General features: G+C 53.1%; 1 protein-coding gene across 2 annotated transcripts in view; it reads left to right on the top strand.

Annotated features, from left to right (window-relative positions):
- SMAD7 (SMAD family member 7) overlaps positions 1 to 9,989 on the top strand; it is a 29,297-nt gene extending 19,308 nt beyond the window's left edge. For both annotated transcript variants that reach the window (XM_036823193.1, XM_036823194.1), the window contains exon 4: positions 8,001 to 9,989. In XM_036823193.1, coding sequence (XP_036679088.1) covers positions 8,001 to 8,539 — 539 coding nt within the window. In that variant the 3' untranslated portion in view covers positions 8,540 to 9,989. The remainder of the gene's footprint in view (positions 1 to 8,000) is intronic.
- The last annotated feature ends 4,469 nt before the right edge of the window (positions 9,990 to 14,458 follow it).

The following is a 14,458-nucleotide window of genomic DNA, read 5'->3' as shown; positions in this document are numbered from 1 at the left end:
CAACAGTTTTCATAATTGTTATGGAACAAGGGGAGCTGGGGGAGGGGAGGGATGAAAAGGACTTTTGTTTCTCACTGGATTTTTCCTCTTCTTCGGACGGTTTCTCTACCCTCCAGAAAAACGAGAGTTGAGCTGGAGCTGTGTGAAGGACGGGGTGGGGCAGGGCCCGCGTCTGGGGCTGGAATACCTTGCAGGGAGCTTGGAGGGTCCGCGCAGCTCGGGGGCTTTATTAAATTGAGACCCACAGCAAAAGCTGCTCCCGCAGAGCCCCCAGACCTGCAGAACCAGGTAAAACCCGTCCTGCACCTCTGGGGGTTGTGTCCTTTCGGGAAACTGGCTTATTGTGCATCTGTGTTTATTAAGATTCTTTAACGCGTAGCCAGCGTACTTACAAGTGGTCAGGAAAAAGAAGAAAATCCTGGTGGTTTAAGAGTAGGTTCCTGTGTTGGATTTGTGTTTGCGAGTGGACGCGCACCACCAGTTGGGAATCCACACGTGGAATTTGGGGGGATTTCTGGACTCTCTCCGGGTTGGGGGTGGGTGGGTTAGAGATGTGACTCGCACGCCCTTCTGTTGTGGGATGTTCCCCTCCTTGCTATGTCTTCCCGGGAGTGGCCAGGATCCTACCCAGGGGGCAGGCAGGTGAGCAGATAATGCCCGCGCAGGCAGGTCTGGGGGGCTCTGTGTGCAAGTGTGTGACCCCTCTTTCTGAAGGCAGCTGCTGAGTTAAGTTGGGGAGGGGGGAACACGACGGTGGGAACTTGGTGATGCACCCTGGGGTGGAAGAGACTTGAAATTCAGACTTGAAAAGGATGAGGCTGGATGCACACTAACCAACAGCCAGGGAGGCCCATTTACTGTAAATATTATGAATGGAGTTGGCCGGGCTGGGAGTCCCCACCCTTCCTCTGAGGCCTCTCGGAGCTGGGCAGAGCTGGCCTCCTCAGAAGGCAGGCAGCCGGGTACACGCTATAATTTGCATGGCTGAAGGCTGGGGCACAGGAAGCCGCGTCAGCCCGGCTGGCGAGACAGATGGGAGCTTTTGATTTGTGTGGCTTCCCCCCCTTCCCCGGCGCTACCCTCAATTATATTCTCTGATGGCAAAACACTGCTCTTAGGAGGGACCGCTGGGCTGGGGGCCTCCGACTTGGGCCATTTGAGGGGCTTTAGGAGGTGGGGCTGGGGCCCGTTGGGGGAGTAGGGAAGTACATTTTAGCTCTAGTAACTGATTACTCATCACAGTTTGTAAGGCACAGTCACGAATCAGTCTTCTAGACTAGCAGGACCTGCCAAATATGTCAGCCCAGGGGAGTTTGCAAGAGGAAGGAGGGTGATGATGGGTGAGAAGCTTCAGGGTGCCGAGCGTGGGTGGGCATTGGAAATAAGATGGTGATACAGGAGACCCTTCCCTGGGGACTCACCTTTTCCTGGGGGCCATGAATGACAACACAGAAAGAACATGAGTTTGTAACTCTTTGCAATGAAAAAAAAAGTTGGTTTAGAGATGGACACGGCCAAATCTGACTCAAATCTCCTTTCCCTTTTGATTTTGTTTTGTTTTATTGTTGCGAATGAAATGCAAAAGTGGGCCCTGCTCCCCAAAGTGATTTTCTTACTCTCCAGAAGGTAGTAAAAATAAATGGAACCTGTGTTGTTGAATACTGAAACCCAGAGTGTAGCCAGAGACCATCAGAGCCAGAAGGGGGCCCAGGGGGCTGTTTTGCCCCAGCCGCCTTTGCCCCAGTTGTGGGCTGGTCAGACTGAGACTCTGAGGGGGCAAAGCTGCTTGGCCAAGGTCACGGAGCAGCAGCTTGCTGGCAAAGAAGCCGTTTCACTCCTGGCTTGCTTGGTGCGAGGGAGCTGGACCCCATACTCGGGGGCCACGGTGGGCATAGCATTTCCACAGTGGGCTGTGAAGGACACTTGTTTTTGCTAGTGTTTGGAGAGGACTGGTGGCTTCCGAGGCCTGAGGTAGCTGCCCACACACAGCTCACACCAGCCAGTATTCTGGCCTTGAACCCAGCTCTGCTTTCCAGCAGGTGATGTGTGTCTCATTGCCCCTCCTTCAACATACGGATGGTAATACTGTGCAGCCTCACAGGGTCCCCTTTCTGTGAGCCCCTTTCAGTAGAACTGTACATAGTAAATGCTCGTTAGGTGAAGGTGTCAGCCCAGAACTGTTCTCCCACCTGGGGGGTGGGGAGGAGGGGGACGAAGAGTTGTCAGCATTTTCCGAGCATTTGGAGAACCTAAGAGATAATATGCCCCTAAGAGCTGAGACCCTCCGCTGTGGCTGCTGGCCAGGCCCTGACCTCTGGCTGCTTTTTATCAAATTGTCACAATGCCAATGTGGCCAGTACTGGGAGCTCCATTTTAGAGATGAGCTCAAGTCACCACCAAGGTGACATGGGAGGCAGATTTAAGGGGGAGTGTCTGATTCCATAGCTGGTCAGCTCGTGGCGGGTAGAACTCGCTGAGGAGTGAGGTTGGGCCCAGGGACCTGAAGAAGCACCCTGGCCTTTGAAGGAGAGCTTGGGGCACCCCCAGTCCACCCCCCAGTCCAGCCGCCTCAGTGGAGAACCTCGTTGCAGAGCTCTGAAAAAAAAATCCAACTTTTCCGTCCTGCCTTCTACCAGCCAGAGTTCAGTCTCTGATCCATTTGGTGCAGGAGCTTGGGGGTAGTGGTGATGGGTTGGGTCTGAGCATTTTCTGGGTAACTGAGAGTTAACCTGAAGCGTTTTGAGTTAGTTTCAACCCCCATGTGGTAGCTTGCTCTAAACCCCAGAGCTGTCTTTGCTGCCCCAAGAATCCGAGGGAGCAGCTCTGACGTCATCTTTTGTGTCCCGGGTGAGGTTGTAAGCATGGCTGATTAGAGCTGACCCCAGAACCCAGATTGAGCCCAGACACCGCAGCAAGTTTTTATGTGTTTGCTTCCTGAAAACCTAGAGACCAGCGAGAGACTTGGTTAATTGTGCTTGGGATGAGAGTGGATGGGATGGGTTGGCACCAAGTCGCCTTTTATCTCAGCCCTTGTCCCTGAAATGGGCTGGTTGCTCTCTGAACAGTTTCCTGACCAGGGTGGGAAGCCGGGCCGATGAAGCTGTTAACCTTTGGGATGACTGATGCAGGGGGAAGGACAGGATGAGGCAACCCTTGGTGGCGCCGGAGTCCCGAGGAGGGAGGACCCTGGACCTGAGAGGGCGAGGCGTGGCCATGTTTGCGTTCTAGGGTTGCCAGGTTTACTTCTGGGTCTGCATGTTGTGCCCTTCGTTTGCCCTCGTCAGCCCGGGTGAGGCAGCCATTTCTGCCCAGGTTCCATCCCCAGCTGTGTGCTCTGCTGGACCACTGGGGAGGGGGCTCGCAGACCCATCCCACCGTGGGATAACCAGAATGTTGAATAAGAGAAATAATCCCTTTATAATTCAAGTGCCTCACAGAGATGAGAGTGGGTTGAGACGCCCCCCGCCCGCCCGCCTTTTATTCCAGCCCACTGGCGCCCTGGCGGTGGGCACGTTGGACTCAGCGGGTGCCTGCTTCTGTGGCTTTCTCTGTGTTGCTTCGTTTCCCAAGTATGTCCCTGTCCTGAAAAGTCAGAATCTTGGGGACCCCCACCCCACCCCCACCCCGTCCCATCAGCACCGCCTCTGTGTGTGGACACAGCTAGGGTGAGATGGCCTCACTTCAAGCGTTCTCAGAATCCCGCTGGGTGTTTTGGAACAGTTCTGCCTCTCTGGCCTCATGGTCAGCTTCCTAAATTGGAGACCGGACATGGTACCGTCGAGGCACTGAACTTGGCCTTTCCTCCCTCCTTCCAGTTTTTTTCTTCTTCATCTCCTCACATCTTCAGATCAAAAATTTTAAAAGGGGGAAGTTCCTCTCTTACCTAGGATGTGGCCTTGAGGGTCTGGTCACCCTGTGCCATTGCGATCCCAGGCATGAGATTCATTCATGAGCCTCTGGTCTTCTAGAAGGGTCTGGTCTGTTCATTCATGACCAGGGTAATTAAATAACTCTTTGTACGAGGCAGGGAGCTCCTTGTTAAGTGGTCTTCCCTAATGCAAGTGCAAACACGAGGCAGAATCCTTCTCCTTCTCCACACGGCCTCCCGCTTTGCTTTTAAAGGGTAGATTTTATGCTTTAAGGGAAATTGGGAAGGGGAGGGGGGAAAACAACCTTAAAGGAATTTTAGGCCGATTCAGCACTTTTCTGGGGTTGCTCCACAAATTCCCTAAACTGTAATAAGAAGAAAAAATTGTGAGCAGGCATCTGATTAGGTAGCTTTTGACAACACAGCTTTTCTTTTGGATGCTTTAAAATGCACAAATATAGTTTTAAAACAGGCCCCCGTACAATTTTCTGAGGAGGGAGAAGTTGTTGAAAATACCGGAAAAGGTTATAAAAGCTGAGGGAAATTAACAAGGGACGGTGAGTTTTGCCTTCAGAGGTTAAGTATCGGCAACCAGGATACTAAGACCCTTCCTCAGTCATTGTAACGAGGGGGCCTTTTTTTTTTCTGTGCAGGGTCCTCCCAGCTCCTCACTTGGAGGCCTGGGAAGCCCCCAGGAGCTAAGCGTCTGCCCCGACCTTTGTGGGGAGATGCTTGTGGGCTGTGGGCCCAATTCCAGGAACTGTGCTTCTCTGAAGATGATACTGAGCGCTTCCTAGAAATGAGCCCAGACGGCGGGTACTTCAGGGCTAAGGAGCGGAGTCTGAACTGGCAATTGGGGGCATTGTACTGGGCCCCCAGAAGCGTTCTGTGTAAAAGGGGCCTTCGCTCTAGTGATGGGTTTGCCTGACAGCCTGTTTCTGTGCTCAGAGCTGTGTAGTTCAGGAGCAGCAAGGAGAAGAGATATCAGGGCACTAGGGGACTGCAGGGTGACATGGGGGGGGCACGTGGGGGTCCTGCTGCCCCAGATTAGGGCACCTAGTGGGCTTTCAGGGACCTTGTTCACATCCAGGGACACCCACACGCTGCTGTTTATCTGGGCCGGGCCATTAACCTCAACAGAAAAAGGCTTTTTCTTTTTCCAGGGGATGTCTGGCAGCAAATTGCTGGGTGCATTGTCAGGCCGCACAGATGAAAGAGAAACCAGCCAGAACGCACCCCCCCACCCCCCATTCCCCCTCCTCTCTACTGGCCAACCTCAGGCCCCAGCCCCCGCCCAGCTTCCTCTGCCCCTTGAAGCCCACCAGGCAGACAAGGCCTCCTACCCCTTGCCGGTGGGCCTGGCACAGGGGCAACTCAAATCTTCAGGCTCCCACCCTCCTCCCCCCCCCCCTCTCCCCTCCCCTCCCCCTTCCCTCCCCCCCCTCCTTCTCCCCCACTCCCCCAACCCCCATGCTCTGGCCGGTGCCAGGTTTCAGGGGAGCCGAGCTCCATGAAACAAAGTATTGTGAGGCTCCGCTGAGGGTCTCCTGAACCTCCCTCCCAGCGACTCCTGAGCCTTCCTTTCCAGGCCAGTTTGTTGTCCTGAGTTGGGATAATAAGTGAGAACTTCTTACATTTTGAAACGCTCTCCCCCCTCAAACAAGCAGGCAGGTGGGCGCCCTGTGCCTTCCAGAAGAGGGCTTTCTCCAACCCGGCAAACTTGGACGTCAGAGCATTTTTACTTACGTGGATGTTATGGGTCTTTGGTATAGCCTTCAGAGCTGAACTCCCTCGGCAAGAGGGTTCAAAAGATCGCCAGCGCTCACGAGTTTATTAGCAGTTGATGGATACTCTGCAGAAACAAGTTAATGCCTCATGACTCACCTTCTACTTGGAGCTCTTGTCCCTCTCTTGTTTTTCCATATGTTCCTGTGTATGTGCACGCAAACACACGTTCACATAACACACACTCGAGGTGTGCTCATATCCATGCACGCAGCCTCTTTCACACTTGTGCTTCAGAGATGAATGTCGGGGTCAGGGGTGATGGGCCAGGTTTCTGGTGTTGATTTTCGGTGGGGTGGTGGTGGTTGAGGGGAGGAAGGAGCCCTCAGCTTCCCCGTCTTGTGTAGCTGGCGGGGCAGGCGTTTGGGGAGGCCAGGGGGGGCGTCCAGGCGACCGCTGCTCAGGGTGGGTGTTTCTGGCTGCCTCAGTGGCTCACCGAGCGCCTTTGTACAGACTTATTCACGGGACACCTCCGTGTAAAGTTAATGCAGCTGACTGGTTCCCAGGTCCTTACATGCCTGTTAACGTTGGAAGGAGTTGGTGTGCTGCGCTGCACTGGTTACCCAGCCTGCCGGGGCAGCAGGACAGTCGGGACCCGAGCCCTCCTTTATTTACCCCCAGCTGCTGTGCTGTATAACCCATCATCATCCAGGCTCTAAACCCAGTGGTTCCAAAATCAAAAAGGCCAATCAAACCCAAAGACATCACGCACCACCCCCAACTTCATGCCCCAAGCCCCCCACCCCAGTAAGTGAGAAGCGGGGACTACAGGGAGGGCAGGAGGCCGCTTCTGCCGCCTGCCAGGCCTTCCCCCGTCTCTCCCCATTTTCGTTAACAAATACAAGACTTCCGGTCTCCGCCCTGCCACCACAAACCACAGTGTTCCTGCAGCCCGGCTGGGCTGGGGAGACTTACGGTTCCCAGTCTGAGTCCTGCCCCGCCAGTCTGAGTCCTGCCCCGCCGGCTCCAGCTTAAAGGAGGAGTTGGAGGAGTCGGAATGCCAGCCTCCAGGGCCCCCTTTCCTTTCATACACGCCCCGCTTTTAAAGATCTCTGAGCGCCTGTTCGGGAGTCACCTTACCAGAATCACCCCAGTCTCCCCTGCTGCCCGTGGGAAGAAGCATGTCTAGGAAAGCCGGGGTGGGCCCTCCAGGGGAGGAAGGGGCAGGGCAGCGACTTTAGATGCTTCTGGGGAGGGAAGGGGAAGAGGAAGATGCCGCAAGCAGGGCCCTGCAAGCATGGCGGTACCCACTTTAAACACATCATCTTCTGTCTGGGCTGGAGGAAGTTAAGGTAGTCTGGGCTGACACCAGCTTGCAGGTTGTGATTTGCCATTTTTACCTGAACTCAACGTGTACAGAGCTGCCGCTGACAGACACACTGAGAGTTATTTTTCTATTAGGAAGATAGATATTTTTACCCCAAACCACGTCCATTAAAATTTTTCCTGGATATGGGACTTCCCTGGTGGTCCAGTAGCTAAGACTCCACACTCCCAATGCAGGGGGCCAGGGTTCGATCCCTGGTCAGGGAACTAGATCCCACGTGTCACAACTAAGAGTTCACATACGGCAACAAAGATCCTGCACGTGGCAACGAAGATCCCACATGCTGCAACTAAGACCCAGCACAGCCAAATAAATAAATAAATAAATAAATATTTGTGGCGGGGAATAAGCTCTGCAGTGGCTCCTCTTTTTAAAAAAAAAAAATAATTTTTTTTTTCCCCCCGGATAGCGCCTCCTTATGACCAAGGCACTGATCTGAGAACTGGGAGACAACAAGCACAAAGACTGTTTAGCAGGTGGTCCTGGGGTCAAGGTCTGGTTCCATCATCCCTGGGGCCTGAGCAACAAGCTTTCTGAGCCCAGGTTTTCTCATGAGGATGACAAGGGGCTGGATCCGCTGGCCTTCAAGGTTCCATCCAGTTTAAAGAACTGTAATTCTAGACCATCCAACCGTAAGGCCTTTTCTAGCCCTAAAACCAGGACCAGCCAAGTTACTAAGTGGTCTTGGCTTCTGAGCTCTGCAGCGATGGTGCTTCCTTTGGCCAGGTGGGCACACGTGCTGGTATCCTGGGTCTCTGACAGGGTGTGGGGAGTGGAGGGAAGAGGCTCCCCAGCAAGCCCCATGCTTAGAGGCAAGGCTCTTGCGTCACTGGGTCAAGATTTCCAGGCCCCAGTAGGAGGACTCTTGGGCCTGCAACACATCCAGCACCCCATCCCCTCCTTCTGTCTTGCACTGAGAGACAAGCTGATCGTGAGGGTGTGTGTGATCTTGATTTCGGGAGGAAGAGGAAAAGGCCGGTCTCCATCACCACCAACCATGTCCGCCATTTTGTTTTCTAGATTCCCAACTTCTTCTGGAGCCTGGGGATCGGTCACACTGGTGCGTGGTGGCATACTGGGAGGAGAAGACGAGAGTGGGGAGGCTCTACTGTGTCCAGGAGCCCTCCCTGGATATCTTTTATGATCTACCTCAGGGGAATGGCTTTTGCCTCGGACAGCTCAATTCGGACAACAAGAGCCAGCTGGTGCAGAAAGTACGGAGCAAAATCGGCTGTGGCATCCAGCTCACGCGGGAAGTGGATGGCGTGTGGGTGTATAACCGCAGCAGTTACCCCATCTTCATCAAGTCAGCCACACTGGACAACCCGGACTCCAGGACGCTGTTGGTACACAAAGTGTTCCCCGGTTTCTCCATCAAGGCTTTTGACTACGAGAAAGCGTACAGCCTGCGGCGACCCAACGACCACGAGTTCACGCAGCAGCCGTGGACTGGCTTCACCGTGCAGATCAGCTTCGTGAAGGGCTGGGGCCAGTGCTACACCCGGCAGTTCATCAGCAGCTGCCCGTGCTGGCTGGAGGTCATCTTCAACAGCCGGTAGCCACGTGGGGAGAGGACAGGGCGGGAGCCCAGCGGGCCCAGTCCAGACCTACTTTGCTGCTAATATTTTCCTCCCGAGTGCTTGCTTTTCATGCAAACTCTTTGGTCGTGTTTTTTTTTTTTTTCCTCCCCTCCTTCCCCTCGTTCTTGTTTATGTTCTGTTTTGTTCTTTGAGAAATAGCTTATGAAAAGAATTGTTGGGGTTTTGGCGGGGGGCGGGTGGTATGGTTGGCAGAACACCGAGGCATGAAAAGGGGAAGCAGAAATCAGTACCACCGAACACAATGTAAATGGGGAGCAGGCCTCGACTTCGGGGTCCTCGTCGCCCTCGTCAGGGTGTACGAGAGAGAGAGAGAGAGAGAGAGAGAGTGTGTGTGTACGCAGACGGGGGAAGCGGTGTGCTCTGTGCGTTTCCTACGGGTGTTGACCGCTGAGAGGTTTGCGCTCCCAAGCTGTGTCCCTCTCGCTCCTTGGACTTGCACAGTGGGGCAGCGGGTGTCCCAGCGGCAAGGCTCTGTCCCCCAGCCTGGGGAAGCCCCCATCCCGCCTCTCCCCTTCTAGGACATTGGCCTGTCCGCAGGCTTCTTAGAAGCCACCCTGCCAGAGGCTGAACCAGAACCTGTCCTTCCATGCTGTCTCACTCCCCTCCGGCCACCCTGCTGCCGTTGTCGTGTCTTTCTTTTTTGGCCATCTGCTCCTGGATACCTCTGAGATGGGCTTCCCGAGGGCTGCCGGGGCAGCCCCCGTCACAGTATTGCTCACCCAGTGCCCTCTCAGGCCCCTCCGCCTCTCCCCTGCCCTGGTTACATCAGGTTTTTCCTGGACTCGGAAAAGCAGCTCAGCACTTTCCTCCCCTCTGCAGCCTGTGTGTTGAGCTCTGCTGTTAGACCAGCGAGGGGAGCCGCCCCCCCCTTCCCACCAAGAAGGATTCGGTCCATCTTAACCCAAGGTACCATCCTGAGCTGACACCTAACTCTTCCGTTTCTTCTACAACTCATACACTCGTATGATACGTTGACACTGCTCTTAGCTCAATGAGCATGTTTAGACTTTAACATAAGCTATTTTTCTAACTACAAAGGTTTAAATGAACAAGAGAAGCATTCTCATTGGAAATTTAGCATTGTAGTGCTTTGAGAGAAAAAGGACTCCTGAAAAAAAACCCTGAGATTTATTAAAGAAAAAATGTATTTTATGTTATATATAAATATATTATTACTTGTAAATATAAAGACGTTTTATAAGCATCATTATTTATGTATTGTGCAATGTGTATAAACAAAAATAAAGAAAAGATGCACTTTGCTTTAATATAAATGCAAATAACAAATGCCAAATTAAAAAAGATAAACACAAGATTGGTGTTTTTTTCTATGGGTGTTATCACCTAGCTGAATGTTTTTCTAAAGGAGTTTATGTTCCATTAAACAATTTTTAAAATGTATACTTGATGCCATGTTGTCCTCCAGCTCCTTTTTCTTCTGGTGGGTGGGCAGCGGCATGTAACCATCAGAATCCGGGACAGTTGGGGTCTCCCAGAGCTTGGCTGGGGAGGAAGCTTGCTTGGTTGGTGGGACCACAAAAGGGAGAGACATCCAGAACAGCTTGCTCTTCCTTGCATCCTAGAAAGACCCGTACCTACACGGATACCACCTTTCTTGTTAGGCAGGAACCCTAGGGTGCAGCTGGTGGGTGTCCTGAATTTGTAATGGGTCAACCTCGGGGAGCCCTGAGTTACAAAGGCAGCTGATTTTTCAAAGCCTGAAAAGTTGAAAAAAGGGAATATCATTTTGAATGATGGGGAAGGAGGTTGCACTGGGAGACAGGATGGGAAGGTAAAGTCCCAAGAACTTGGGGTCCATCCAGTTCCTGCTTGCTGACTCCTTGCTTTACATTTAAGTCCCGAGACGACTTGCACCTTTCCCAGAGGAAGGTCACTGCCACACTGGGTTCCAGGACAGATTCCCTGAGGGCTGAAGCCCTGGAGTAGAGACGAGGCTGGGGCTGAGTGTTGATGGTGGGAGGGAGGGATCTGGGTCCGCTAAGTTCTGTACTGGGCACTCCGGGAGGTGGAGAGGGCTGAAAGGAGTCTGGGCAGACCCTACTCTGCCATCTGCTTAACACATTTCCAGTTCTCTATTCCCTTGGCCCAGCCCAGCTTAGCCCCAGTGGCACTTGCTGGTATTGCCCCTGGGATTTTCACTGATCTGAGCCATGTATTATTTTATTATTATTTTTAATTAATTAATTAATTTTGGGCTGTGTTGGGTCTTCGTTGCTGCACACGGGCTTTGCCTAGTTGCAGGGAGCGGGGGCTTCTCTTGTTGCGGAGCACGGGCTCTAGGGCGCACAGGCTTCAGTAGTTGCAGCACGTGGGCTCTAGGCTCAGTAGTTGTGGTGCACAGGCTTAGTTGCTCCGCAGCATGTGGGATCTTCCTGGACCAGGGATTGAACCCCTGTCCTCTGCATTGGTAGGCGGATTCTTAACCACTGTGCCACCAGGGAAGTCCCTGAGCCACGTTTTAGATTCAAGAAATAGGTTCAAATCGGGCACCAAATGGGGCTGTTTAGGTGTCTATGTCAGGGGGTCTTAAATCTTAGACCCAGGAAGGGGGGTCTCTTTGAAGTGGGAGTTAAGATTTTAGATATCACAAACTGGTACAATTTCAGAAAAAATTTTTTGGAGGGCCAAAGTAGGATTGCCAGTTTTTCATTTTGCCAAATGACACAAAGCATTACAGCTTACTGGCACCACTGTTTAATGCGAGGGAATTATAATACAATTGTATAGCGAGGAGTGTTAACTTAGAGCTTTAGTGCCAAATGGTCATCTGGGCCAGCTTGTGCACATGAGGTGACGGGGAGCTCACTACCACTTGAAGCTGCTTTTTGTCAGTTGAACTGAAACCTGCCTCCATTTATTCGAGTTCTGCAACCTAGAATAAGTGTAAAATCCATGTCTGGAAAACACCCAAGGAGGGCTATAATTAATTCCCAGGTGGTAGTGGTGGAGGAGGGGTGGGGTGGAAGGTGTTACATTAGGGAGCTGTCAGAGGCATTTTCGTTTGCTCTAACTTGCATCAGCATGCCAGGAAGCTCTTTAATAATAATAATAGCTACCATTTATTGAATGCTTAGCTAGTTGCCAGGCATGATGTTAAGCGTTTAAGGGAATTATTTAATCCTCCCTAGGACCCCCTGCAAAACTGGAGGCTTTGAGAGGTTAAAAGACTTGCCCAAGGTCACTTGGCGAGGAAGTGCTGGGGGTGGTGGTGTTCAGGGGCTGACCTTGGCCTTACTCCTTGGTCCAAACCCTGTAGGGTTGTTATTTGGTGGAGTCTGTTGGGGCTCCAGTCCCACCACTTCAAATCAGCGCGAAGGTGGGCCCTGAGCTGCTTGCCCGGCGAGCTACGTGGGCAGGGCCTCCGGGTCCAGGAGGCAGGGGCTGTGGCAGCAGCACCTTCACACCCTCCTCTGCCACCCGGACTTGACTCTCAGCCCCACAAGGTTGGAACTGGGCTGTGGGCGTGTGGACCCGCGTGGGGTGGCTGACTCTGGGTCAGGGAAAGAAGGACATTTAGGAGAAACCCCATGTTTGCAGTACACGGCACTAAGCTGCCGTCACCACAGACATCCCCTGGACGCCTCTGATGCTCTAGGACTGCTGCAAGGGACACGTGTCCTCCATGGTGCTGGAGGACAAGACGCCCACGCCTGAGGGTGGCCAGCAGCCCAGGCAGAATGTGTTGAGTGAGGAGCGAGGACCTCCAGCCAAGGAGTTTGGATTCGTGGAGGGGAGGAGAAGATGCCCCCTTGGAGGGAAGTTTTCCTGTCACCTGGTTCTCCTTCCTCTCTCAGCTCACCAGTCAGATTTTGGGGTGTGTCACAGGGTTCTGTCCTCCCCTCTCTTCTTGGGCCACACCTTGTCCCCGGGTGGCCACGTCACTCCAGTGCCTTCATCTCCCCTCACCTGCAATGCCTCAGCTGCCCCAGCCAGAAACCTGGGTTCTCCCATCTCCCCTGCCCTGTCCCCCGACATGGAATAAACAGCCAGATCCTGTCCTCCCTGCCTCATTCCATCCACAGGTAAAAAATGCAAACAGTTCTCACGTATGTTCCCTTGCTCTATCCCCACTAGTACGATTTAGTTTGGGACCTTTTAGAGCCTCCTTCTTCTACTCCAGGTGGCCTTTCAGCATCTGCCTCCGCCAACCTCACGCCTTAACCCGCCACCCCCTCAACACATACACACCCACACCCACCCACCCCCACCACACACACACCCATCTTGGTCCCCAGCATGCAGGGTAACTTGCAATTCGTCAAACACACCTTGCTTATGTGTTTCCAAGCAAGCGCTTTCCAGGTCCTTCTTCAATTGGCTGTCTTCTTCTCATCCTTCAGGATGCAACTCAGACCACACCTCCTCCAGGAAGCCTCTCAAAAATGTCTGCTCTAAAGAAGACAACAGTGGTATAAGATTCTCTCTTCCCTACTGAACAGTAAGCTTTCGGCACTCTGGGATCCCTCTTAGGATCCACTACCTTAAAAATTTCTGCTACAGTGTTCAGACAGTGCTTGTCCTGATGAGGGAGGGAGAGGCAGAATTGTGCTTGGGATGGAAATAGTAATAATAATAATGGCCAGCACTGATTGTATTCTGACTATGTGGTAGCAGTGTTCCAAGCGTTTTACATTGGGATTGTGCCATATGATCCTTAAAACTATCCTAAAAGTAGATGCATTATCATGAGCCCCATTCTACAGATGAAGAAACTGAGGTTAGAGAGTTGCCCAAGGTCCCCCAGCTGGTAAGTGATAGCGTCAGATTTCATCACCTCTGTGCTATCTCATCTCTATGGGCAGGCCTGGGTCAAGGGTGACTGAGTCGGGCATATGTTCTTTCTAAAACAAGTTCTGGTTTGAAAGAACCAGGCTGATCTGACTGCTGAACAGTAGAAACAGTGCCTGAGGGTTGTACAGATTTGTGTGCACCAAGGGTCTTCCCAGCGCATGCCCTCCACAGGCCCACACTGCGGCACCACACAGGCAGGCCTTGGCCAGTTCCGGAAGAGGAGACCCTCCCCCAGGTGAGTGATTTGCCCAGGACACCCACATACAGCCTGCGGGAGGGAAGGATGGAATTGCACCCAAGCCCACAGCAAACAGACTTCCTGACGGTGAGGCCTGCACACTCACCCTCCCCAGGAGCTTTCTGTCCGTCTGCGTGTTGTCAACGCAACCACGTGGGAGCACAGCTCTAGACACTCGAGAGCCGAGTGCCGGGGCAGGTGGGTGACTCAGGGGATGTGACTCAGCGTGCTGGGTTTTGGAGTCAGAGAGACCAAGGTTGGAGTGCTCACTTGGGTAAGTCACTTAACCTCTCTGAACCTCAATTTCTGAAACATCAAATGCGCATTATACCTGCCTCACGGGGCCAAAAGGGGGATTAGTGAGGAAATGCATTGAAGAGCCAGGCATAGCATGGTTAGGCTGAACCACGTGGGGTTGCTACTATCTGACTGTTTAGACCTACAAAAATGGCAATTTCATGCCATTTAATCTACTAGATGCTCAATTCAAGGCGGTGGTGATTAGGGGTCCCCAACCTTCTTTCTCCCCTGGGGCCACAGACAGGGGCTGTGTGGCAAGGGGGCTGAGAGAAGGCAGTGGGCGGGTGGTCAATATCGGGGTGAATCCCTGCTGCTTGGAATGCCAGCAAACTGCGGAGTCCAGGCCAGAGCAGGAAGCGAAGGCCGGTGGGAGCCAGGGCAGGAGGGCTGGGATGCCTGGCCTCGGGAGGAGGGGGCATGGGCCCCGGACGGTGCCCACCAAGCGGAGCAGCCTGCACAGCCTCAGGTTGCCTGGCGCTGAAGCAGCAGGCCCGAGTTGCCAGCTCAGCGGTTTTCCCCAACCAGAA

This window comes from Balaenoptera musculus, chromosome 14, assembly GCF_009873245.2.
Source record: "Balaenoptera musculus isolate JJ_BM4_2016_0621 chromosome 14, mBalMus1.pri.v3, whole genome shotgun sequence".
NCBI classification, from domain to species: domain Eukaryota; kingdom Metazoa; phylum Chordata; class Mammalia; order Artiodactyla; family Balaenopteridae; genus Balaenoptera; species Balaenoptera musculus.
This window is presented reverse-complemented; position numbering and strand designations above follow the sequence as displayed.